The sequence below is a fragment of the Cetorhinus maximus genome, chromosome 29 (genome assembly GCF_964194155.1).
Source record: "Cetorhinus maximus chromosome 29, sCetMax3.hap1.1, whole genome shotgun sequence".
Classification (NCBI taxonomy): domain Eukaryota; kingdom Metazoa; phylum Chordata; class Chondrichthyes; order Lamniformes; family Cetorhinidae; genus Cetorhinus; species Cetorhinus maximus.
In genome coordinates, this window is record NC_135907.1 from 17142894 (window position 1) to 17167959 (window position 25066).

Here is a 25066-nt window from a genome sequence, read left to right on the forward strand (position 1 = left end):
TCAGTAATACTTTTTGAAGTGTAGTCACTGTAGCAATTCAGCAAACGCACAGCCAATTTTGAACTCAGCAAACTCCCCCAAAACAACAATATGATAATGACCAGTCAATCTGATGATTCAGGCATAAATATTGGCCGGGACATCAGGAACAACTCCCCTGCTCCCCTGCTCTTCTACAAAACAGTGCCACAGGATCTCTTACACCCAGCAGAGCATGCAGGTCAGGCCTCATTCTCATGTCTCATCCAAAAGGTGGCACTCCTTCCTTCCCCGGACTCCCTCCCTTCTGCACACTCCTTCCTCCCCCTGGAGTCCTCCCTTCTCCGCACTCCTTCCTCCCCCGGACTCCCTCCCTTCTCCACACTCCTTCCTCGTCCTGGAGTCCTCCACTCTCTGCACTCCTTCTTCTCCCTGGACTCCTTCCCCCCTCCGAACTCCTTCCCTTACACCTTCCCCCCACCCCCCATACACCTATCTCCCCAGTTGCCATCTTCTCCCCCATTAACCCCTCCTCCCCACCATACTCCCTCTCCCCTCCCAACCTCACCCCCCCGACACCTTCATTTCCCCCACACAACCTCATCCCCCCCACTGCCTTCATTCCCCCCCTCCCAACCTCACCCCACCCCCACCCCCGCCAACACCTCTTCTTCGCCCAGTCAATTCTGGACCTTCCTCTCATGTCACATCCAAAAGGTAGCAATTCAAACAGTGCAGCACACCCTCAGTACTGCACTGGTGCATCAGTCATGGTTTTTATGCTCAAGTCCTGGAATGGGAACTTCAACCCAGAATTTTATGACTCAGGGATAGCACTACTAATTGAGCATCAGGTCAAGATGAATGAACGTGTAACCTGCTGAGTGGTTGGGGAGGGGGGAAGGGGGGAGGGGGGAGGGGGAGGAGGGGGGGCGGTGGGGGCGGGGGGTCGTAGCCAATTGCCTGCAGCCCAAATCCAAACATGCAGTGCTGGTCAGCCAATAGGAGGCTTTACTCTGGCATTATAAATCTGAGTCTGATTCAATGAGTGCTGCCAACTCCAGTGTGAAGTATTTCTGATGGTTTCATCACCATGGCCTCCTACCTCCAACCCTCCCAACTAGTCAAACAGCCTTTATTCCCCCAATATTTTTTATAACCAATAAACAAAGGTGTTCAAAGACTTTTTAAATGACCTTTGTTTATTGCCCCAATAATCTTCTTCCTGGATTTGCTCGCATCAATGTCCAGGAAATTCATCTTTAATTCCCAAAGACTGCAGGGCAATCCTGGCAGGTTGGTAACTCACAGGCTGGAGCGATAAGCTAACACTGGGCAAAACAAGCACAGTAATTTCAGTAATAACCAATGGGTTGGGGTCTCTGGAGTTCCTGGTTGTCTTTGAAGGGCCGGAGAAGAATGTTTGACTGCAGTTCCTAAATTGGTTACAGGTCACTGTGTTATTCTGTCTCAATTTCAGGTTGGAGAAGTTGGGACTGTTTTCCTAACAGAAGAGAAGGCTGAGTGGAGATTTGATCAAGATACTCGAGATCATGAGGGTCTGGACAGGCTAAAGAGGGAGAAACTGTTCCCACTGGTGGAAGGATCGAGGACGAGAGGGCACAGGTTTAAAATTATTTGGCAAAAGAAGCAATGGAGACATGAGGGGAAATCGTTTTCACACAGAGTGGTTGCGATCTGGAATGCACTGCCGGAGAGTGTGGTGGAGGCAGGTTCAATCGAGGCATTCAAGAGGGAATTGGATTATTATCTGAAAAGGAAGACTGTGCAGGGAGAAGTCGGGGGAATGGCACTGGGTTCATTCGGAGAGCCGGTGCAGGCAGAAAAATCATAGGGACATTAAAAAAGATTTTTTTTCCTGTCATTTTCTTTGAACATTTTTCTCTGCCAGATACAAAAATATTGAAACCGGGGGGGGGGAAAAAAAGCTGTCTGGCTGATAGTCAAGCATCATCCAATCAGGTAATGAGTCTTTTTGCTTTCCAATTGACATAGGAAGTCACAAGGATGAACGTGTTGGCCGATTAATGGCTGGAGTGTGGGGGCAAGTCATGTGATGAAACCTCCAGGTGTACACTTAATCATGGTTGGCAACCCTAAAGCACTGACTCTTTACAAGGGCAAGGTAGATGTGAGACAGGGAACGAGAGAGAGACAGATCGAGGAATGCGGTTACAGATTAGACAGCAGGAACACAGATAGGAGAAAAACAGTAAGCAGGAAGGAGAAAGAAGAGGAAATACAAGAGAAAGAGTTTAAAGAAGGGAGAAAGCAAACATCTATCATTATGACTTCGAAAGTTTGGGGGGAATTTTGCGCAGGGTCTCCAGCCCCATCTGTTGTGCTTCCGATAAAGTTCTGGTGAAGTTAAGAGTGCCAGGGCAGCTACAAGGAGTTTCCCAGCCTTCATTCACACTTGGGTTGGCAATACCTTTTTCCAACGCCTCGATCTGATCCTGTGTGAAGGATGTGCGGTTCCGCTGGAGCTTCCTCTTCAGCTGCAGGCGGATCTGGGACTCGTCAGAATCATCTCCGTTTACATTAACCCCACTGCCATTTTCACCTCTGACCTCCAGCTGCTGGCAGCTGTCTGTTTGGGGAGTTAAAGAAAAAAAAGGACAAAAAAGCAGTCTCGTTACAACACAAAGCTCACGCAGCCCTCAGGATCAGCAAAATGGCTCATTTTAAAACATATTGACCTTGAGACCAAGACGGGGGCAGAGCCCGGGGAATGCAGAGCCAATAACTGAACATCGAATGCATTTCTCTGACACCCGAAAAGCGGAGCATGGTCCAATAGCAAACAAATTTGGGTATTTCCACCATTTTCTGCTCAACTGCTCCTTTCTTCCCCCGAACAATTCCGAGATCATAGTGAGCTGAAATCAATGGCTGTGTGACCATCACCGACAAAGTAACACTCGTGAGCAAAGAATAATTCAGTAGGGGCTGCTTAGCTCTGTTGGCTAGAATGTGGTCCCGAATAACACCCACAGCACAGGTTTAATTCCTGTTATAGCTGAGGTAGACTTGGGACCTGTTTCATCACCTGCCCCATGCTCAATGAGGAGTGGTGCCCCTCAAGCTATGTAACCAATTCTTCTTCAGTTCTCTGCCTGAGGGCAGGTACAACCCACAGCACTGCAACCTCCACCGCACGCAGGGCAAGGGAGCAGGTCCTGAATCCACCCCAGCCACGACACCAATCTTGGTTCAGCCAACCAGCCTCCCAACCACCCCAAGAGCTATGGATGGTGATGGGACAGGCTCCAATGTGCTTTCCATCACATGGCTGACCAGGAATCTCTCCTGCTTTTACCACCTGCTATTTCCATATATTGGAAAGATTTACAAGTTGATACTCAACATGTCTGGCCATGTTCTGGTCACACCTTTCTTGCCCATCAAGTCCTGGAGCTCTTGGCTCAGAGGCAGGGACATCATAGCTGCAGGTTATGTATATTGACACTATTAGTGAGGAGATACAACTGCACCAAAAGACCTCCTAGCTAACCAATTTTATCTTCTAATAAAGGGAGATGCATAGGGTCCCTCATGGACTATAGCTAATTACCCATCTATATTCTATTGGCTAGCAAGCCTCCTGTGGCCTTGTTCACTGTGAGTCAAGGAAAATAATCAGATCTAAAAGAAAGCCTTGCATTTACACAGCACCTTTCACAGGGCCTCGGTTTAAGATCTTCTCCAAAAGACAGCACCTCCCTCTGCATTGTGCTGGAGTATCAGCCTAGGTTTTTGCGCTTAAGTATCTGGAGTAGGACTTACACCAACAACCTTTCAGACCAGAGGCATATGTGCTACCCACCGAGCCATTGGAGGCAGGGAAGTATCAGCATCTACGTAAAATGCACTCTTGTCTATAAAACAGATGCTCTCAAACAATGTGCCACTTGGGTTACCTGTACTCCCTTGCCCTGGCACCGAGCTTCCCTGGTACCAGCCTGGCCTCCCCCCCCAGCTCCCTGTCTGGACGTTCAGCATCCGTAGCTTGTCGTACATCCCATCAGCTCCCATTGGATGCTCCTCGGTGGCCAGGGTGCGCAAGGCTCCGCTTGCAGACAGAACCTGAAAGAAAACAGGAAACAAGGCAATCTAGCACCAGTCTCATCAGTGCGTTCTGAACACAACATAATCAACAGGTTTGGATGGTTTATATATAGAATAACGGATATCCAGGCATAAGTTAGAAGCTGGTATCTAATCAAAGATTTCAGGTGGTTTATTGTATATGTGCGAGTGCGCTACTGGCTGGAATCAAATCTAATGGAGGTAGTTAATGATTCTTATATAGAACAGTCAATACCCAGAGTGAATTACAGGCTGGAATGTGACTGAAGGGTTCAGTTGCCAAGACTGCAGTCTCATGGAAGATTTTGTAAATTTTAAAACCGAAGCTCGTGTGACTTTAGCCTTATCTTGATCCCAAAAAGCAACAACAGCTTTCAAGTGATTTCGCTGTGAGGAAATTGGTAATCTAAGGAAATTGGAAAAAAGAACCAGAAGGGACGGAAAACGTTTCCACAGCGAGCTGTTATAATCTGGAATGCGCTGCCTGAAAGAGCGGTGGAAGCAGATTCAATGGTAACTTTCAAAAAGGCAATTGGTAGTGAAGGGAGAAAATTTGCCAAGCTACAGGGAAAGAGCCAGGGAGTGGAACCAATTGGACAACTCCTTTAAAGAGCCAGCAGAGGCATGATGTACCAAATGGCCTCCTTCAACGCTTTAAGATTTTATGATTCTAACTATTTTTATGATGCAGGTCACCGGGTGGGGGGAGCCATTATGTTTGATGGAGGTTGTCAGAGATGGTACTGGTACATGAGAGCATCAGTCCTCTCACATTTAGCCTCTCCATCACAACATTTTTTGTCTCTATTTTAATTTCCTCTTACTCCTTCTGGCATCTTAATGAGCCATTCCATACTTCCTATGGCCATACTGTGTCAAAATTAAGACCCATCAGACCATTTCTTAGAAGCTCAAATGTATGCAGCTCCCAACCCATAGTTTCCCTTTCTTTGTACAGTTTAAGCTTGTCGCCATCCAATCACTCCTCCTTAATTTCCCTATCTTCCCTCTCACCCTTTTCAGCCCTGGTTAAGTCCTGTGCTACAGGACTTAATTAACCCTTCAAAGGAGTATCAGTGACTGTGCAAGATTTATAACTTTTGGCCCTGGAACTGGCTGATTAGCCACAACTTATCAAAGCTGCCCCTCCCATGGGTGTACACGTCCTTTGACAATCCAACCCTGCAAGTTTAACCAGTAACAATCAGCACTTAAGTACTTTTCTCTTTCATGGGATGCAGACATCACTGGCAAGGCCAACATTTGTTGCCCATCTCTAATGGCCCTTGAACTGAGTGGTTTCCCAGGCCATTTCAGAGTCAACCCACTTTGCTGTGGGTCTGGAGGCATATGTAGGCCAGACCAAGTAAGGATGGCAGATTTCCTTCCCTAAAGGGCATTAGTGAACCAGGTGTGTTTTTATGACAATGGTTTCATGGTCATCATTAGACTTTTAATTCCAGATTTTTTATTGAACTCAAATTTTACCATCTGCTGTGGTAGGATTCAAACCCAGGTCCCCAGAGCATTACCCTGGGTGTCTGGAGTACTGGGTTAGTGACAATACCACTATGCCACCATCTCCTCATATATAGATAGTAGGAAGAGCTTATGATTAAATAACACTTTTCCCAAAGTGCTTTACAGCTAATGAAGTACTTTTTAAGTGTAGTCACTGTTGTAATGTAGGAAAGGTGGTGGCCAATTGTATGCACAGCAAGCTCCCAAAATCAGCAATGTGATAATGACTAGATAATTTTTTTTAGTGCTGTTGAGTGAAAAATAAATAGTGGCCAGGGCACTGGGGATAATTCCTCTGCTCTTCTTCGAAGTAGTGCCATGGGTTCTTAGCTCCACCCTAGAGGGCATATAGGGCCTTGGTTAAAGGTCTTAGGGGACTGCTCCCAGGTAGAGAGAGATGAGAAGAAATTGAACAAAACATTGATAATGCAGAACAGAAGTAGGTTTATTTACCTCAGTCATGAGATCAGTGAGAATATTTGCAAGCAGGAGATTAGATGATGTAACAGCCTATGTGATGTAACCTTCAGCAGAAAGACAACCATAAGGAAAGACAATAAGCTTCCTGCCAACTTCTGACTCTCTCTGCAGGTCACATGAATAAATGGATGCTGGGGCCTTTAAAGCTGGAGACAGGTAAACAATTAAGGTTAGATTAGTTGATTATTCCTTCAGATTATCTTATTTTAAGTCAACAAGCAAAAATCCTTTTTTTAACCTATTGTAATCTTCCCTTCTTCCTTTTCTTAGATGATGTACGGGTATTTGCAGCTTTACTTAAGAAGCTAATTTTCATGATGTGTGAGCCCAGAGACACTGAACCTTAATAGAATATTTGACTGGAACATCAACTTCCCTTGGGTCCCCAATGTAAATCATTAAACAAAAATCTTTCTCACTGACAACAACCTGTAGTTCTCCTCTCACCCCCACATCCACCCTCCTTCACACCTCAGCATGAGTCATTGTCTTCATCACTGGGGAGGAACAAAAATTGGTGGTGGGTAGGGGTAGAGGGAAAGCTTATACCCAGGGGCAATGTATAATGTGGTAATTATGGTAATCAAAATGCACTAAGATGTAACTTGGCTGGTGTTGAGAAAGACTCTCCCCATCAGATCCTTCCTACACGCCCGGAGTCTCACTCCCTCCGCACATTACCCTCAAGGTGGATGCGGTGGGGAAGAGACTGTTGTCCACCTCCTTCTGGAATGTGCCTTTGCAAAGAAGATCCGGAAAGAGACGCAGTGGTTTTTGTCAAGGTTCATCCTGACCAGTTCTGTGACGTGGAACCATGTGCTATATGGGCTGTTCCCAGGGACACACACTGAGATAAACATCTCATCGATGAGGACCATCAACTCAGTGAAAGACGCTAATTTGGTGTGGCCAAAACTTGCCGGTCTTCCTGTGCAGAGAGATGTCCTCAACCAAGTGTTGTAGACTGGCACATTCCAAGGTCCAGGACCATGTGCTGAGGGGTGCGCTAAAGCTTGGGGCAGCCAGCACAGAGGTGCAATGGATAAAGGCCACCATCTTAGGCCTTTCAGCCATTGTGTAGAACCACTCAGGCTGTAGGCCTGACATGGCATATATATTGTAAATAGCGAAAGTATTGAAATTGTATTGAGGCACCTCAGAGTGGAACTTGCTGCACAGAGGAAAGTTGAATTCTATTGCACTTCCTGTAACTTTTAATTTGAAATGTTTGGTATGTACTTTTACAAATTCCATGAATAAAGTATATTTTTGGCAAAAACAATTCTTGTCATCGAAATAAATCATCCACAATTCCCTACTGAGGGTCCCTTTGCCATTGAGTGAAGCAAAGTCAGGCTTGTTCTCTCTCTGCTACTAAATTAGCATCAAGGAAAGATAATTAAAATGAACATTAAACTAAGGTTAATGGAATGTTAACCTCCAAGGGGGAATGGGATATAAAAGGGAGGCAGTAATGCTTCAGTTATGCGGAGCCTTTGTCAGATCCCATCTAGAGTCTTGCATTCAGTTTTGGACACCATACCCCAGGCAGGATTTGCTGACATTAGCGAGGTTGCAAAATTTGCCTGCATGATACCCCATGTTTGGAGGATTCAGCGCATGTTTCATGAAACTGACTTGCATTTGAGATTGAGAGGCGATCCAATCAAATGTCCAACATGGTAAAAGGATTCGATACAATGGATACAGAGAAACTATTTCCTCTGGTGGGGAAGATTTAATTTTAGAAAAGGTCTGTTTGCTCAAAACCCTGACCAAAATACCTCCCACACCTTATATTATTCTCTGACTGAGAGGGAGAGCTGTTAAATCCTAGGTGCCAAGGAGACTCGTCACTGTAGACATGGCAGTCATAGTTGCATTATGCCAGGGATTTGCCCATCCTCTGCCCTCAGAGCACCAGCCTGTATTACAAATTGTGTCTTAATGACTATTTCATGTCCCTTCGTGAAATTGGCTTGCAATTGTCTGCAGGATACATCAGACATGTTGTCGTAATAGATGCAGGCGTGCACAGAAAAACAAAAACATGAACACATACACAGAAACACACCGATAAACATAGACACAGAGCCACAAAGGTGTACACAGGCCCACAGAGAAACATACAGATAAATACAGACTGACACACACAGATCCACAGGGACACAGACCCACAAAGACACACACAGAGATAAACACAGAGACAAACACAGACCCACAGAGACACACACAGACCCACAGAGAAACATACAGATAAACACAGACCGACACACACACAGACCCACAGAGAAACATACAGGTAAACACAAACAGTAAAAGATACGCAGACAGACCCACAGAGGCACATACAGACCCACACATACACACACAGATAAATAGACACAGACCCTCAGACACACACAGGCCCACACAGAGAAAGACCTACAGATACACACACAGACCTACAGAGACAAACACTACCCACAGAGGCACAGACCCACGCACACACAGACCCACACACACACAGACCCACACATATACAGACCCACACACACACAGACCCACACATACACAGACCCACACACAGACCCACAGAGACACAGACCCACACAGACATACAAGTTGTTGTCTTTCCTCTTGCGAGCAGCATTCACACCAGCTGTCTTTAAAGGGACCCAGTGCTTACCTCAATTAAGGGGCCAGAAGGTGCGAGATTGCCTCCCCTTGGCTCCACACTAAAACTTCAAGTCACTGGCGGCCCAAACTCGCCACTGACCAATTGCCTCCCAGCCCAGCTACCTCCAGGATTTAATTAACTCCACACAACTGGGGTTTCAGCCGGCTGATTTCACATCTCCCTTAATTGTGACTAGCATGTCGGCTCTGAGGCCACAGCTCACTGGTACAATATATAATCTGTTATATATACTATATCCTTGTACATGAAACACAAAAAAGTTAGCATTCAGGTACAGCAAGAAATTCGAAAGGTGTAGGATAAACTCAAATAAATGATTCCTCGGTGATTCAGGCTCAAATATGTTGTCCAAATACAAGTTCATTACTCAGACATCAATAACTAATAATGGTAACTATTACGGTTAAACAATAGGTTCGTACAACCTGGTTTCCTAGGTGATCAAACTTGGCCTCTGCAGATGTTGGACTTCCAACCATCCTGTGAGTTCTGAGCTCAAAGAGGCTGCCCCCTGATCTTTTGTACCCTTTCTTTGTGAGCTTTATCACGTCATGCCCAGAGTGTATATTGAAAAGCTACTTTCTTGGCCAACCTCCAGTCCTAACAATGGTCATCTTGATGTTATGCAGTTACCAACACAGAAGGAACAGGACAAACCAGATAATTAAGTGATACTAAAACAAAAACAGAATTACCTGGAAAAGCTCAGCAGGTCTGGCAGCATCGGCGGAGAAGAAAAGAGTTGGCGTTTTGAGTCCTCATGACCTTACGTGATACTGCTTGGGTGCTCCTATTGTTCTGCTGAATACCCCCAATTCTCACACCTGATATGGGATGTAACCCAAGTTACAAGTTGCTCCTCGCATTTCCTGACTAATCTCTGATGTTAACACAAATGCTGGGAATTCTGTGGACAGTAACTCACCTTCTGACTCCACAAAGCCTGTCCACCACCTATAATGAAGGCACAAGTCAGGAGTGTGATGGAATACTCTCCACTTGCCCGGATGAGCGCAAATCCAACAATACTCAAGAAGCGCGACACCATCCAGGGCAAAGCAGCCCCGCTTGATTGGCACCCCTTCCACAAACTTTTACTCCCTCCACCACCGATGAACAGTGGCAGCAGAATGTACCATCTGCAAAATGCAGCGCAGCAACTCATCAAGGCTCCTTCGACAGCACCTTCCAAACCAGCGATCTCACAGAGTCATAGAGTCATTGAGGTCTACAGCACAGAAAAAAGCCATTCGGCCCATCAAGTCTTCGCCAGTCAAACAAGTACCTAACTATTCTAATCCCATTTTCCAGCACTAGGCCCATAGCCTTGTATGCCATGGCATCGCAAGTGCACATCCAAATACTTCTTAAATGTTATGAGGGTTTCTGCCTCTACCACCCTTTCAGGCAGTGAGTTCCAGATTCCTACCACTCTCTGGGTGAAAAATTTCTTCCTCACATCCCCTCTAAACCTCCTGCTCCTTACCTTAAATCTATGCCCCCTGGTTATTGATCCCTCCACCAAGGGGAAAAGTTCCTTCCTGTTTACCCTATCTATGGCCCTCATAATTTTATACACCTCAGTCATGTCCCCCCTCAATCTCCTCTGCTCCAGGGAAAATAACCCCAGTCTATCCAATCTCTCCTCATAACTAAAACTCTCCAGCCTAGGCAACATCCTGGTAAATCTCCTCTGCACTCTCTCTAGTGCAATCACATCCTTCCTATAAAGCAGATTCCAGAACTGCATGCAATACTCTAGCTGTGGCCTAACCAGCATTTTATACAGTTCCAGCTTTACCTCCCTGCTCTTATTTTCTATGCCTCGGCTAATAAAGGCAAGTATCCCATATGCCTTCTTAACCACCTTATCTACCTGTCCCACTACCTTAAGGGACTGGTGGACATGCACACCAAGATCCCTCTGATCCTCGGTACTTCCCAGGGTCCTACCATTCATTGTGTATTCCCGTGCCTTGTTTGTCCTGCCCAAGTGTATCACCTCACACTTCTCCAGATTAAATTCCACTTGCCACTGATCAACCCATCTGACCAGTCCGTCTATAATCCTCTTGTAATCTAAAGCTATCCTTCTCACTATTTACCACCCGGCCAATTTTCATGTCATCCGTGAATTTACTGATCAACCCTCCTACATTCAAGTCTAAATCTCTACCACCTAGAAGGACAAGGGCAGCAGATGCATGGGAACACCACCACCTGCAAATTCCCCTCCACGCCACACACCATCCTGACTTGGAACCATATTACCGTTCCTTCACTGTCGCTGGGTCAAAATCCTGGAACTCCCTCCCTAACAGCACTGTGGGCATACCTACACCAGATGGGCTGCAGCGGTTCAAGAAGGTGGCTCACCACCACCTTCTCAAGGGGCACAAGGGATGGACAATAAAAATGCTGTCCTAGCCAGCGATGCCCACATCCCATGGAAGAATTTTACAAATCAAATTCTGATAATCACATTGAAATGTGATTAACTCTGATGGGACTCAGGCTCTCACTGAAGGCAAATGGTCTTTATTGCAAGGGGGATGGAGTGTGAGGTAGGGAAGTATTGCTACAACTATAAAAGGCAATGATGAGACCACACATAGAGTACTATCTATATGAGCCATGATCATATTGAGAGGAGTAGCAGGTTTAAGGGGTCACATGGTCTACTCCTGCTCCTATTTCTTATCTTCTCATTAATTTGCCACACGTTTGGATCAAGGTGACCAACCGTCCTGCATTTTACAGGACCTGGCCTTTCGTCCTGTGTCCCAGGTCAGACCTTCCCGGGATGTATTTTGTCCCCGGTTTCTTCTTTTGCAGGATACTTTGCTTGTGTGTGTGCATTGGGCCCAGCATGTACGCAGTTTTGATTCCTGGGGTCTCCTGTGGTTTTTTTTATATTTGTTCATGGGATGTGAGTGTCACTGGCAAGGCCAGTATTTATTGCCCATTCCTAATTGCCCTTGAGAACAGAATGACTTGCTCGGCCATTTCAGAGGACATTTCAGAGTTAACTGCGTTGCTGTGGTTCTGGGGGCACGTGTAGGTCAGACCAGGTAAGGACGGCAGATTTCTTTCCCTAAAGGGCATTAGTGAACCAGATGGGTTTTTACAACAATCGACAACGGTTTCATGGTCACCATTAGGCTTTTAATTCCAGATTTTGTTTTTTGAATTCAAATTTCACCATGGTGGGATTTGAACTCAGGTCCCCAGAGCATTACCCTGGGTCTCTGGATTACTAGTCTAGTGACAATACCAGTACGCCACTGCTTCCCCCAAACTACTCTTACAGGTCAGGTAGCAACCCCCCACCACCCACTCCGCTCTAGCGCCCCACCCCACTGCACCTGTGCATCCGCCCCCCCACAGCTGTTACAGGTTCAAACCCCCATGCCAACGTGCCCCTTATATTTTTCGCCGTGAGTTGGTCACCCTGGCCTGGATGGCTGCTCTGCACCCAGATCACACCCAGATTCATGGATGTGATCCAATTTCTAAGCCAGGCTGTTTCCAGTGGTTGAACGGTGTGGTTTGAGGGGACACAGGTATAAATTAAATGAGGAAAAGCTTTGGTATAAATTAAATGAGGAACGGCTTTTTTACGCAGTGAGTGGTTAGGATCTGGAATGCACTGCCAGAGTGTGTGGTGGAGTCAGGTTCAATCGAGGCGTTCAAAAGGGAATTAGACTGTTGAGGGGAGGAGGCAGGGGAACGGCACCAAGTGAATTCACAGGCATGATGGGCTGAATAGCCTCCTTCTGCACTGTAATAATTCTGTGATTCTGTAAGAAATTTAGATCAGGGAGCAGGAGAGTCCTTTTTACATTGAGGGTTGTGAGGCTGTGGAATGCCTAAGAGTTAGTGATTGAATCAAAGGCCATTTAAGAATACCTAATGAGTAATGACGGACTGGCAAAAGATGCTCTGGTCCATCCAGCCTCTCCCACACAAATGTTAAAAGTTGTGTATCACAATATATACACTCCATGTTAATGTTTTGTCAATTACATTGTTAAGGTTTGTTAACGTCAATTACGTTGTTAAGGTTAAGAGAAACAGGCGATGGGTATTAATTGTCTTTGAGTGCATATAAATAAGGGATATCTGGGACACTGGGTTGGCTGGGAGGAGAGCTGTGAGACTGAACAAGTCAATAAGCTCTCTCAACAAAGAAAAGCTCTGTGTCTTGGTTTCAGCTTCACCAACCAGTTTGGATCCTTTTAACACTCCTCACCCCACATCCAAGCAATCTCCTGGGAAAGGGGAAGAAACAGGTAAAATCCCAGTTCAATGTGGGGTCAAAGAAATCTGGAAAATTCCTCTCTGACCCCCTTGACATGATCAAAACTTGTCCAAGAGACCACTCTGGCCCTGAAAATTCCACACAATACTTACCTTTAGTATGAAGTGATCTCCGCCCCAGCCAGAAACAGATTATTATAGATGGCTGTAGGATAGGGAGTTAAAGGAATACAGGAACAGATTAACATATGGTATTAGAGCAACTACTTGTGTGGAGAATACACCAACACAAACTGGTGGGCCTCTTTCTGTGTTTCAATTTCTCAGTAAATCAATTACAGATTAGTAATAAGGAACTAGAGGCTCAGCATTTGAACATGGAGTTAGAAAACAGATAGCAACCAGGAAATTCTAGAAGAGGCCAAGTGGTGGCATTGAAATAATCGCTGTCTACCAACCCAGTGACTGCTCAAGGCGCCATAGCAGTTGAAATAATTTGTGTAAAAACAATTTTTTGAAAAGCTTTGTTCCAGTGCCAACATTCTTCTCCCCCCGACCTCTGTCCGGTTTCAGATTGCACAATGGGTAGTGATGCTATGTGCCTATGGGTGTCTGTGTGTGTGTTTGCGTATGCATCTGCATGTGTCTATTTGCATCTGTGCACGTGTCTGCATTGTCTATGTGGGTAAGGGTCTGTGCGTCTGTGTTCATGTTTGTGGCTATGTACCTGAGGATATGCAACTATGTGCATCTGTGAGCATGCATCTGTGTGTATATGTGTCTGTGTTTGGTGGGGGGTTGTGTATCTATGCTTGTGTGTTTGTGTATGTGTGTCTATGTGCCTGTATTTGTGTCTGTGTCTGTGTGTGTCTGTGTCTATGTTTGGGTATATGTGTCTGTGTTTGTGTTTGCGTCTGTATGTGTGTGTTTGTGTATGTGAGTGTGTTTTTCTACCTGTGTGTATGTGTATATGTGTGTCTGTGTGTGCATTTGAATTTGCATCTGTATGTGTGTGTTTGTGTATGTGTGTGTGTTTTTCTACCTGTGTGTCTGTGTGTATGTGTGTGTGTGTGTGTGTGCGCTTCTGGCTGTGTGTGTGTGTGTGTGTCTGTCTGTCTGTGTCTGTGTGTTTGTGCCTGTGTGTGTTTATGTCTCTGTGTCTGTGCGTGTGTCTGTGTGAGTGCCTACATGTGTGTGCGTATGTGTGTTGTATCTGTATGTCTGTGTGTGTATGTGTTTGTATTTGTGTGTGTGTCTGTCTGTGCCTGTGTGTGTTTGTGTGTCTCTCTGTGCCTGTGTGTGTGTGTTTGTATATGTGTGTGTTTTTGTACCTGTGTGTATGTGCGTATATATGTGTGTGTGTGTGTGTGTGTGTGTGAGAGGAGGAAAGGGAATGAACATGAGAGGAAATAAAAGAGCAGTTACATCTATGGGAGCAATTTTATCCTAACCCTCGCACCAGGAGACTAGCAGGAATTGAACCAGACTCCTGTTTTATAGCTGGCTCGGTTTTATTCTCCATCAAAGTCAATGAGAAGTAAAATCAGATCCCTACGGTTTCTCACCGGGTGTGAGTGGATTAGGGGTCCACTCCTCCATCACCCCCTACTCCTCAACCCCCACCTATGGCACCTCCCCATGCCCACGCAGAAGATGCAACACCTGCCCCTTCACTTCCTCTCTCCTCACCGTCCAAGGGCCCAAACACTCCTTTCAAGTGAAGCAGCATTTCACTTGCATTTCCCCTAACTTAGTCTACTGCATTCGTTGCTCCCAAAGCGGTTTCCTCTACATTGGAGAGACCAAACGCAAACTGGGCAACCGCTTTGCAGAACACCTGCGGTCTGTCCGCAAGAAAGACCCAAACCTCCCTGTCGCTTGCCATTTTAACACTCCACCCTGCTCTCTTGCCCACATGTCTGTCCTTGGCTTGCTGCATTGTTCCAGTGAAGCCCAGCGCAAACTGGAGGAACAGCACCTCATCTTCCGACTAGGCACTTTACAGCCTTCTGGACTGAATATTGAATTCAACAACTTTAGATCTTAAACTCCCTCCCCCATCCCCACCCCGTTTCTTCCCCCTCCCTTTTGTTTTTTTCAATAATTTATACAGATTTTTCTTTTCCCACCTATTTCCATTATTTTTAAATCTACAACTGTAATACCTTGTCAGTCTTTCCACCCCACTCCCACTAGAGCTGTACCTTGAGTGTCCTGCCATCCATTCTTTATTAGCACATTTTCTTAGATAATATCACCACCTTCAACACCCCTTTGTTCCTTTTGTCTGTGACATCTTTTGATTATCTGCTCCTATCACTGCTTGCTTGTCCCCACAACCACACCCCCCCCAACTTCTCTCCCCCCCACCCCACCCACCCACCTTAAACCAGCTTATATTTCACCCCTGTCCTAACTATACTCAGTTCTGCTGAAGGGTCATGAGGACTCGAAACGTCAACTCTTTTCTTCTCCGCCGATGCTGCCGGACCTCCTGAGTTTTTCCAGGTAATTCTGTTTTTGTTTTGGATTTCCAGCATCCGCAGTAGTTTTTTGTTTTTATCTCTAGTTTAAAATTATCCTCGTGTATCACTTACTATAGAGAAAGCCATCAGGCCACTGACATTTCAACATTCCAGGGCTTCCGATGCTCCTGAAAAGCTGGCAGTTAAAATAACAGTGGGAATGAATGTGTAAGGAACACAACTGCTAGCACTCAGCGGCCAATTTAAGCACCCTGAGCCCACACCCGTTGTTGCCAAATGCGCAGGGTTAGAATCGCGGGTTGAGTATCTGACAAAGGAATGTTCCGTTCTCAGCACCTTGATGAGCACTAAAGGCACTTCCCCCCACCTCAAGCTTTTGGAGTTCTGATCCCTCTATGTTCACAAAATCGCAAATTAATCAGAAAGAGGAGAACATTCAATCCTCAAAAAAATAGATTTACATTTATATGAAATCTCCACAGGCAGAAGATGTCTTTACAGCCAATGAAGTACTTTTGAAGTGGGAGATCTTGTGGCGCGGTGGGCAGTGTCCCTAACTCCAAGCCAGAAGCTCTGGGTCCGAGTACCACCCCAGGACTCGATGCCTGTGGAAGGTGTGTTTGTGACGTGGCCAAACGGGTTGATTGTCAACCTGTAAATCCTCCCAATGCACTTATCGCAGGTAGTGAGAGTGGGAGAGTTTCCTGGTCAACCAGAACCATGCGGCTGCTGCAGCGCAACAGTATTCCCACATGCTGGAGAGAGAAGGGGGGCTTTTAAAGTGTAGTCTTTGTAATTAACATCTACAAACCAAGGTGTGACAAGATTCAACTGTGCAAAGTCTACGGCAGAGCACATGGCACTTGCAGATAGCTGAAAAAGTGCAAATGTGGGTAATAAAGATGATCAGAGACGAATTCAGAAAATAAATAACGAACAATTTCTATAGCGCCTTTCATGATCCCAGAACGTCCCAAACGCTTCACAGCCAATGAAGTGTTTTTGAAATGTAGTCACTGTTACAGTGTTCGAAAAGTAGTAGCCAATGGTGCACAGCAAGCTGCCACAAACAATAATGAGGCAATGAACAGATAATCTGGTTTTTAAGATGGATAAATGTTGGCCCAGGACACAAAAGGCATGTCACCTCCTGAGCATCCTGGATACATCTGTAGAATTTTTATTTAAAGGTTCCCTGTGGCATTCGTTCAAATGTTAAACACACGGATCTCACTTCCCTTAGGTTTCAAAAGTCAAAATATTTAGTCCTGAGATTCTGAGGGCATCAATTCTGCTCTCCCAGCCTAACTCTAGCGGGAAAACAACAACTTGCATTTCCACGGCATCTCGTGCATTGCGAAACATCCCGAAGCACCTCACTGGAGTGTTATCAGACAATAGTTGACACCGAGCCACATAGAGAGACATCATAAAGAGAGAGAACGGGTGATCAAAAGCTTGGTCAGAGATTGTAGATTTTAAGGACCTTACTGGAGCAAAATGTGGTGGCGAGATGGAGAGGTTTACGGAGCAAATTTCATAATTTTGGGCCTAACATAATGAACAGCTGTATATGGCCTGGGAATACTGCTGGTCTCAAGGGCAAGTTATAATGGGATAACAGGAAAACATCTATGGAATTTACATACAAACATAAGAATTAGGAGCAGGAGTAGGCCATTCGGCCCCTTGAGCCTGCTACACCATTCAATAAGATCCTGACTGATTTGATTGTGGCCTCAACTCCACTTTCCTTCCTACCCCCTATAAACTTTGACTCCCTTGTCAATCAAGAATCAGTCTGACTCAGCCTTAAAAATATTCAATGGCCCTGCCACCACCACCACGCCCTGTTTTTTTAAAATTTCATTTATGTAATTAATTCACTTAACGGAATTGAGCAAAACTGCTGTCATAACGTGAGGTGCCTCATGAGTAAACACGTTGGCCCATAAAACCAGAAGGTTTAATCCTGGCTCCGTGTGGAGTGAGCTGACCTCACGCTGCTCTTGGGCTTGCCGGAAGTGGCCCGTGTGCCTCAGGGCTGGGAACCAGCCGGCACTTTTCTCCCTCAGGAACCATGTCCACGTTTCGGCCCGATTGAAAGAGGGCTCAGCTGCAATGCCCTAACTACAGTGCAACAGAGGGGCAGAATTTTACGTCTGGCGGGCAGACCCGACCGGGCGTAAAATCGTGCGAGAATACAGCGGGTGAGCATCCCGACGTCGCCGCGCACTCGTGTGATATTTGGCTCGGCGGGCACATGCAGAAGTCGGAAGCGCTCCCTCCGCCAACTAAGAGGGCAATTAAGCCTATTAACGGCGCAATTGTCGCCGATTTTTTGTGGCCCCGTCCAACCTCACGGTTGGTGGATGGGGCGAATCGGCCAGGCGGCCTTTGCATTTTTCATCAAACCTCATCCGCAGGGGGGATGAGATTCCCGTGATGCAATAAAATAAAAATCAATATCCGCGGGCAGCATTTTCATCAGCTACGTTTTCAGGTGATTGATTGTGACCCGTGGACATTTTTTTTCCCCGCTTTTTAATACCTTTATTTTAGCTGATTCTGGTCCCAACTGTCTGCCCTCAGGGAGCTTTCTCGCAGCGCTCGCCCGCTCCCACAGAAATGTCATCGCCCGCCCTCTTCCCTGGGCCCCCACCGTGGCAGCGCTGAGCTTTTCAGCGCACGTTTCACGCTGGCCGGCTGTTAACTGGCCAGCCGGCGTGAAATTGCAGTCGGCTGCCGATCGCAGTCGGGGGCCCGTTTCCCGATCACTCCCGGGCCTGACGATCGGTGAAATTCAGGCCATGATTTCTGCTTCTGGTAGAATGCCAACTCTGGAGAATGGGACATTCTCTGACCGTTTTCAGCATCGTGAAAATGGACTCGGGTCAGTCAGTGTGGGTTAGGTGGATTTAGGCTCTACGCTACCCCTTCAAGCACTGCAGGGTTGGGTTCAGAATGAGGCAAATATCAAGTAAAGCTCCTGCATTTCAAATACAGCCCCTTGGAGGGAGAATTTGATCGATTAATCTACTCTTCAAAGTTTTTAAAAACACAATGGATAATTTACCATGTATATTCCTTAAGCATACAATGGGGGAGTACTTTGAATGCCATGTATAACACCAAGACTTTTCCTTCCCCTTTAAATATGCAATAAACTTCAGATTAGATTAGGCCTTGCAGACAATTGGAAGCTCACCAAAACTAGAAAGCTGCATGACTTTAGTTGGTATTGTCCATACACCATCCTTTGTTCTCTCCTGTACCTGTTAGCACATGAGGCAGACAAAGCACATGCTTATGTCTGTTCCTTCCCTGGAACAACTATAGCTTGAGGGGCACCACTCCACATCAGGCATGGCTGAGCAAGAGACAGTGCCCACTCTTGCCACCGGCCATGGGCATCATCAACCTGCTTGGCCACATTATGAACATGGCCATGGCCATCAAGTCCTGGAATGGGACTAGAACCCAGAGCTTCTGGCTCAAAGGCAGCAATGCTATCCACTGTGTCACAAGATCTCACGTGCAAAAAATCAAGAGTGCCCTGAATTCTGTGCATGCGTTACCCAGGCAAAGGAAAGCAGGAAGAAGCCTCACAGGGAGACATTGCAGTCCGTATCAAGCAAATAGAATCATACAGGAGGCCATTCAGCCCATCTTGCTTGTGTCAGCTTAAAGAACTATCAATTAGTTCCATTCCCCCTTCTCTTCCCCCCCGCCCGAAGTAACCACCAGTCTGTACGGCTCAATACATTTGCCCTCCAGACCATCAGGGGAGCCTGAAGACAGTTTCCTCACGTTCAACATTACCCAGAATCATCTGTAATCAAGGACAGTGCCCTTCACATTAACAGCCATACAGTCATTTACAGCACAGAAAAGGACCATTCAGGCCCATTGAATCCATGCCGACTCTCTGTAGAGCTATCCAGTCAGTCCCATCTCTCCACATGGTCCTGCAAATTTATTTCCTTTAAGTGCCCAGCTAATTTCCTTTTAGAAATCATTGGTCGTCTCCGCTTCCACCGTCCACGTAGGCTGCGAGCTCCAAGTCAATACCACCATGGTTAATAAAGCGTGCATCATCTACATTCACAAGTGAAGTGCGGAGGGTGTGCAATTTTTCTCGCAGGTATAGGGGCATTGGGCAGAGAGAGGAAGACATCTGCGCCATGGCTCCAGCGAAAGACCCAAGCCATTTTCATGGTCATGTGTCTCATCTGAATCTCGCGGACATGCACTCGATGTTCAGTGAGCGCATAGAGACAGATGTGGGAGCAGGGATATGGGGTGGCATGGGGAATCCAGCAACTCTATCGTGCAGCAGAGCCAGAAATTGGGCCCCAACGTGGAAAGGGAGGAGAAGATAATCTGGGGGAAAATTGGGGTGGTCAGTGAGTGGTCAGCGGTGAGCCTGAAGACTTTTGCAGGGCCAAGAGGAGCACTCCCAGTTAAGTCACTCAACACGCGGTACCAGTGGGATCAGAGGGTTAAATTATGAGGTTGCCTTAAACTTGGCTTCCCTGGAGTATAGAAGATTGAGGGAGTGATCTAATCAAGGTGCTTAAAATATTCAAAGGATTCAAGAGGATTGATACAGGAAAATTATTTCCTCTGGTGGGGGGGTGGTAATTAAGAACAAGGGGTCATAATTTTATTAAAATTAGAGCCAAGCATTCAGGAGCAACATCAGGAAGCACTCTCTCACACTGAAGGTGGTAGAAGTTTGGAGCTCTCTTCTCCAGAAGGCTGTGGAAGTTGGAAAATAACTGGAGCTTTAATGACTGAGATTGATAGAGTTTTGTTAGGTCACAGTATCAAGAGATGTGGAGCAAATGGAATTAAGGTGCAGACAGCCATGAACTGACTGAATGTCAGAACAGGCTCGAGGGGCTGAATGGCCTCTTCCTGTTCCTAATGTTCTTATGCCCCACTGGCACAATCAGTGCAGGGCAGCTAATTAAATATGTTAATAAGGTCTCTGCCTAATTCAGTCGGGTCAATTGGCAGGATCTTTCCTTCAAAAGAATTCACCTGCCTACCACCCCAATTTCTAGCACAAATGAACCAGGCGGCACATTGAAAATTGTTCCCTCCCCACCCGTGCCCCCCAACCCAAACCCCAGCAACTTTCCATAATCAGCAAGAGGACTCTAAGCTTTTGATGACAATTCGGGCTCATTGGGTTTTCTCGTGGTCCCTCTCTGAAAAGTCCTTCCGATTTGAAATCCTGTGCATCCACGGCAACGGTCTGAAATTCACGGTTTCAATGAAGTTCCACCAAGTCAACCAGCCAAAAAGCTAAACAATCAAAAGCCACTATACCCGGGCTTGCTGTCAACTGTGGCTCAGTGGCAGCACTCCTGCCTGATTCAGTAGGATCGTTGGATCAAGTCCCGCTCAACAATTGCCTATGTTTACATAGCACCTTTTAACATAATAAAACATTCCAAGGTGCTTCACAGGAGCATTAACAAACAAAATCAGACACTGGATCACCAAAAACTTGGTCAAAGAGATAGGTTTTAACAGGTGCCTTAAAGGTGGAAAGAGAGGAGGAGAGATTTAAGGAGGGAATTCCAGAGCTTGGGACCAGGCAACTGAAGACACTATCACCAATGGTGGAGCGATTAGAATCAGGGATGCTCAAGAGGCCAAAATTGAGGGGTGCAGAAATCTCAAGGATTGTGGGGTTGGAGAGGATTACAAAGATATGGAGTGGAAGGTGAGGAATTTGAGAACAAGGACAAGAATTTTAAAATCAAAACATTGCTTGACTGGCAGCCAATGTAGGCCTGAAAATGCAGGGGTGATAGGGGAACAGGACTTTCACTCCAGAGATTTGCGTTCAAAATCTAGGCTAGCATTCTCAGTAGAGCACTGAGGAAATACTACAGCGATGGGGGGGTGGGGCTGCCATTGTTTGGATAAGGTTTAAATCCTCGCATATGGACATAAAAGATCCCATGGCACGACTTAGAAGGTGAGCAAGAGAGTTACCCCGAGGTCCTGGCCGATATTTATCCCTCAACCAAGATTTTAAAACATATTCTGTGGTCATTATCACATTGCTGTTATGGGATCTTGCTCTGCAAACGTATGAATTAGGAGCAGGGTTAGGCCACTCGAATCTGCTCCACCGTTCGACAAGATCATGGCTGATCTGATTGTGGCCTCAACTCCACATTCCCATCTTTTTAAAATTCGTTCAAGGGATGTGGGCATCACTGGCCAGGCCAGCATTTATTACCCATCCCTAGTTCAGAGGGCATTTAAGAGTCAACCACATTGCTCTGGAGTCACATGTAGGCCAGACCAGCAGATAGACATTAGTGAACCAGATGGGTTTTTACAACAATTTCATGGTAATTATAAGACTTGTAATCCCAGACTTTTAGTAAATTCAAATTCTGCTACCTGCTGTGGCAGGCTTCAAACCTGGGCCCCCAGAGCATTACCCTGGGTCTCGGAGTTACTAATCCAACTACAATACCACTACGCCATCAACTCCCCCTACCCTGACTACCCCGATTACCTTTCACCCCTTGCTTATCAAGAATTTATCTAGCTCTGCCTTAAAAATATTCAAAGACTCTGCCTCCACTGCCTTTTGAGGAAAGACTCAAAAGGCTCACTACCCTCTGAGAGAAAAAAATTCTCCTCATCTCTATTATTTTTAAATAGTGACCTTGGTTCTAGATTCTCCCACAAGAGGAAACATCCTCTCCACATCCACCCTTGTCAAGACCCCTCAGGGTCTCATATGTTTCAATCAAATCGTCTCTTACTTTTCTAAACTCCAGTGGATACAAGCCTAGCGTGTCCAACCTTTCCTCATAAGACAACCCAATCAATCCAGATGTTAGTTTAGTAAACCTTCTCTGAGCTGCTTCCAATACATTTACATCCTTCCTTAAATAAGGTGACCAATACTGTAAACAGTACTCCAGATGTGGTCTCACCAATGTCCTGAGTAACTGAAGCATAACCTCTCTACTTTTGTATTCAATTCCCCTCACAATAAACGATAACATTCTCTTTGCATTCCTAATTACCAACTGTACCTGTATACTAACCTTTTGCGATTCATACATTAGGACACCCAGATCCCTCTGCATCTCAGAGCTCTGCAATCTCTCACCATTAAGATGATAATAAATGGCTGCCGCATTTCCTACATTACAACAGTGACTACACTTCAATAGTAGTTAATTGGCTGTAAAACCTTATGGAAGGTCCTGAGGTTGTGAAAGACACCGATATAAATGCAAAATAGTATAAAAATAACAGTTTTTTTCTTATTTAATCTTTTTTTGAACTCCATTTTTTGAACTCATTCTTGACGAATGTACACGGAACTATAGCCTGCTTACACACTCTGCGTCATTAAGATCAATTGAGCTATCCAATAGTTGAAGCAACACAGTTGGCCTCAGGCTTTGAAGAAATAAGTCAGTTAAGATTCCCAGTCCTTGCAACTATCGGGTGACCCATGCTAGTAAGAGTGGGCATGCATGGATGAGGAATGAAAACGGAGCAGAATTGGATACAATACCCTCTGGCGTTAAAAGCCTGTTGACACACTCAGTCTAGGCTCATATTTGAATGACCAAAGATTGGGCAGGGTTGTTGTTTGGAAGCCCCATCTTTTCTCTCAGACGGACATAAAAGATTCCATGGCGTTACTTCGAAGAAGAACAGGGGAGTTCTCCCCAGCGTCCCGGCCAATATTCATCCCTTAACCAACATTGGAAAAAACAGATGCTCTGGTGAATATAACATTGCTGTTCGTGGGAGCTTCCTGTGCACCAATTGGCTGACACATTTCCTACAGTACAACCGTGATCATTCCTCAATGGTGCTTTATTGGCCATACAGAACTTTGGGATGTCTTGAGGTTGAGAAAGGCACTATATAAATGCTTGATTGTTTATTTCTCCATTGGTCAGGCCGAAGTATAGAATATTGTATCCACTTTTGGGTACCTTACTTTAGAAGGAGATTAAGGCTATCAATGGGGTGCGGAAGAGATTCTTGAAAATAATCCCAAAATGAGAATATTTAGTTACAAGTACTGGCTAGAAAAATAGGTCTCCTTTCAGTAGATCTAAGAAGCCTAAGAGGAATTTTATGAAGTGTCCAAAGTTATTAAGTTCTAATGAGGTAAATCAGGAAAAACTACTTACATTGGTCAGTGAGTTAATAACCAGGGGGTATAAAATTTAGATCATCAGGAAAACAACGAAGAGAGAAGTTAGGATTTATTTACATAGGGGTCTGTAAGGGCATGGACTTCCCTGCCCAGAAACATTGGTTAAAGCAGACACAAGAATAGATTTTAAAAGGCAAGTGATAAATATTTGAAAATGAAAGGAGTTGAGAGAGAATAGGTAAAGTGCAGGGAAATGAAACTAACTGGTGGCTCTATGAGAGAGCCGGCAGAGGGACAGTAAGCCAAATAGCCTCTTCTGGCTTGGTTAGTAACATGCTTGCCTTTAAATTCACAAGGTTCTGGGCTCAATTCTCACTCGAGAACTTAAGCACAAAAATTAAGGCTGACACTCCAGTGAAGCCTTTTGGATGCCTGCTCTGCTGGATGTAAAAGATCCCATGGCACTATTTCAAAGAAGAGCAAGAGAGTTCTCCCCAGTGCCCTGGCCAATATTTATCACTCATAAGCAACATCACAAAAACAGATTATCAAACCATTACCTCACTGCTGCTTGTGGGAGTTTGCTGTGTGCAAATTGGCTGCTGCGTTTCCTACATTACAATAGCGACTATACTTCAAAAGTACTTCATTGGCTGTGAAGCGCTTTGAGACATCTAGTGGTCATGAAAGATATTACATAAATGGTTTTTTTTTGCTGAAATTATATCATCCTATCCTCAATCCCTCCCTCCAACAACAACAAATAAAGTTTCACAGGACAGGGGCCCTTGTTTAATGTCACATTTGAAAGAGGGTACCCCGGCACTGAAACGTCAGCCTCTACTGTGTACACAAGTCTTCACAGCAAAGTCTGAAGACATAAGCTTTTCACTCAGTATTGAGAGGTCTACTACACTGAGCCAAGCCTGATACCCAGAAGGATCCGGCATGAAATTACTGCTTTCCCTTTCCAAATTGATTTTGTATCTGTAATAAACTGCAACACTTTAAAGTATGACAGATGCAAGAATTAAAACATAGAAGCAAATCTAGCTTTAGTAATGCCTAGTCAGCTAGAACACATACAGGGATAGAGATTCCACTTGCGTACACACAAGTCTACGATCCCATCTCCACTAAAGTTACTCTTCGGCCAAAGCGCAGATGCATGAACTCCTTAAGCCTATAAGTTCTAATTGTCGTTAAGTAAATACTGGTGAGTTCATGCAGAGGTCACCTAAGAAGCTGCAGACATTATGGATTTGGTAGTCTCTGTTTCTAAGGAGATTCCCCCTACCTTGTGTTTGTGTTTCTTATACACTTTCTTCTTCCAGTCTGACACTAGTCAGTGGGGAAAGATTTCATCAGTGTCGCACTAAACCATAC

General features: G+C 45.4%; 1 protein-coding gene across 1 annotated transcript in view; it reads right to left on the reverse strand.

The window, feature by feature from the left end:
- The window catches only part of LOC144669308 (paired box protein Pax-6-like), a 64435-nt gene that overhangs the window by 27113 nt on the left and 12256 nt on the right, over nt 1-25066 (reverse strand). The window contains exons 2-4 of the mRNA XM_078531668.1: nt 6064-6236; nt 3921-4086; nt 2432-2590 (exon numbers count right to left, since the gene is read on the reverse strand). Coding sequence (XP_078387794.1) covers nt 2432-2590; nt 3921-4086; nt 6064-6072 — 334 coding nt within the window. The 5' untranslated portion in view covers nt 6073-6236. The remainder of the gene's footprint in view (nt 1-2431; nt 2591-3920; nt 4087-6063; nt 6237-25066) is intronic.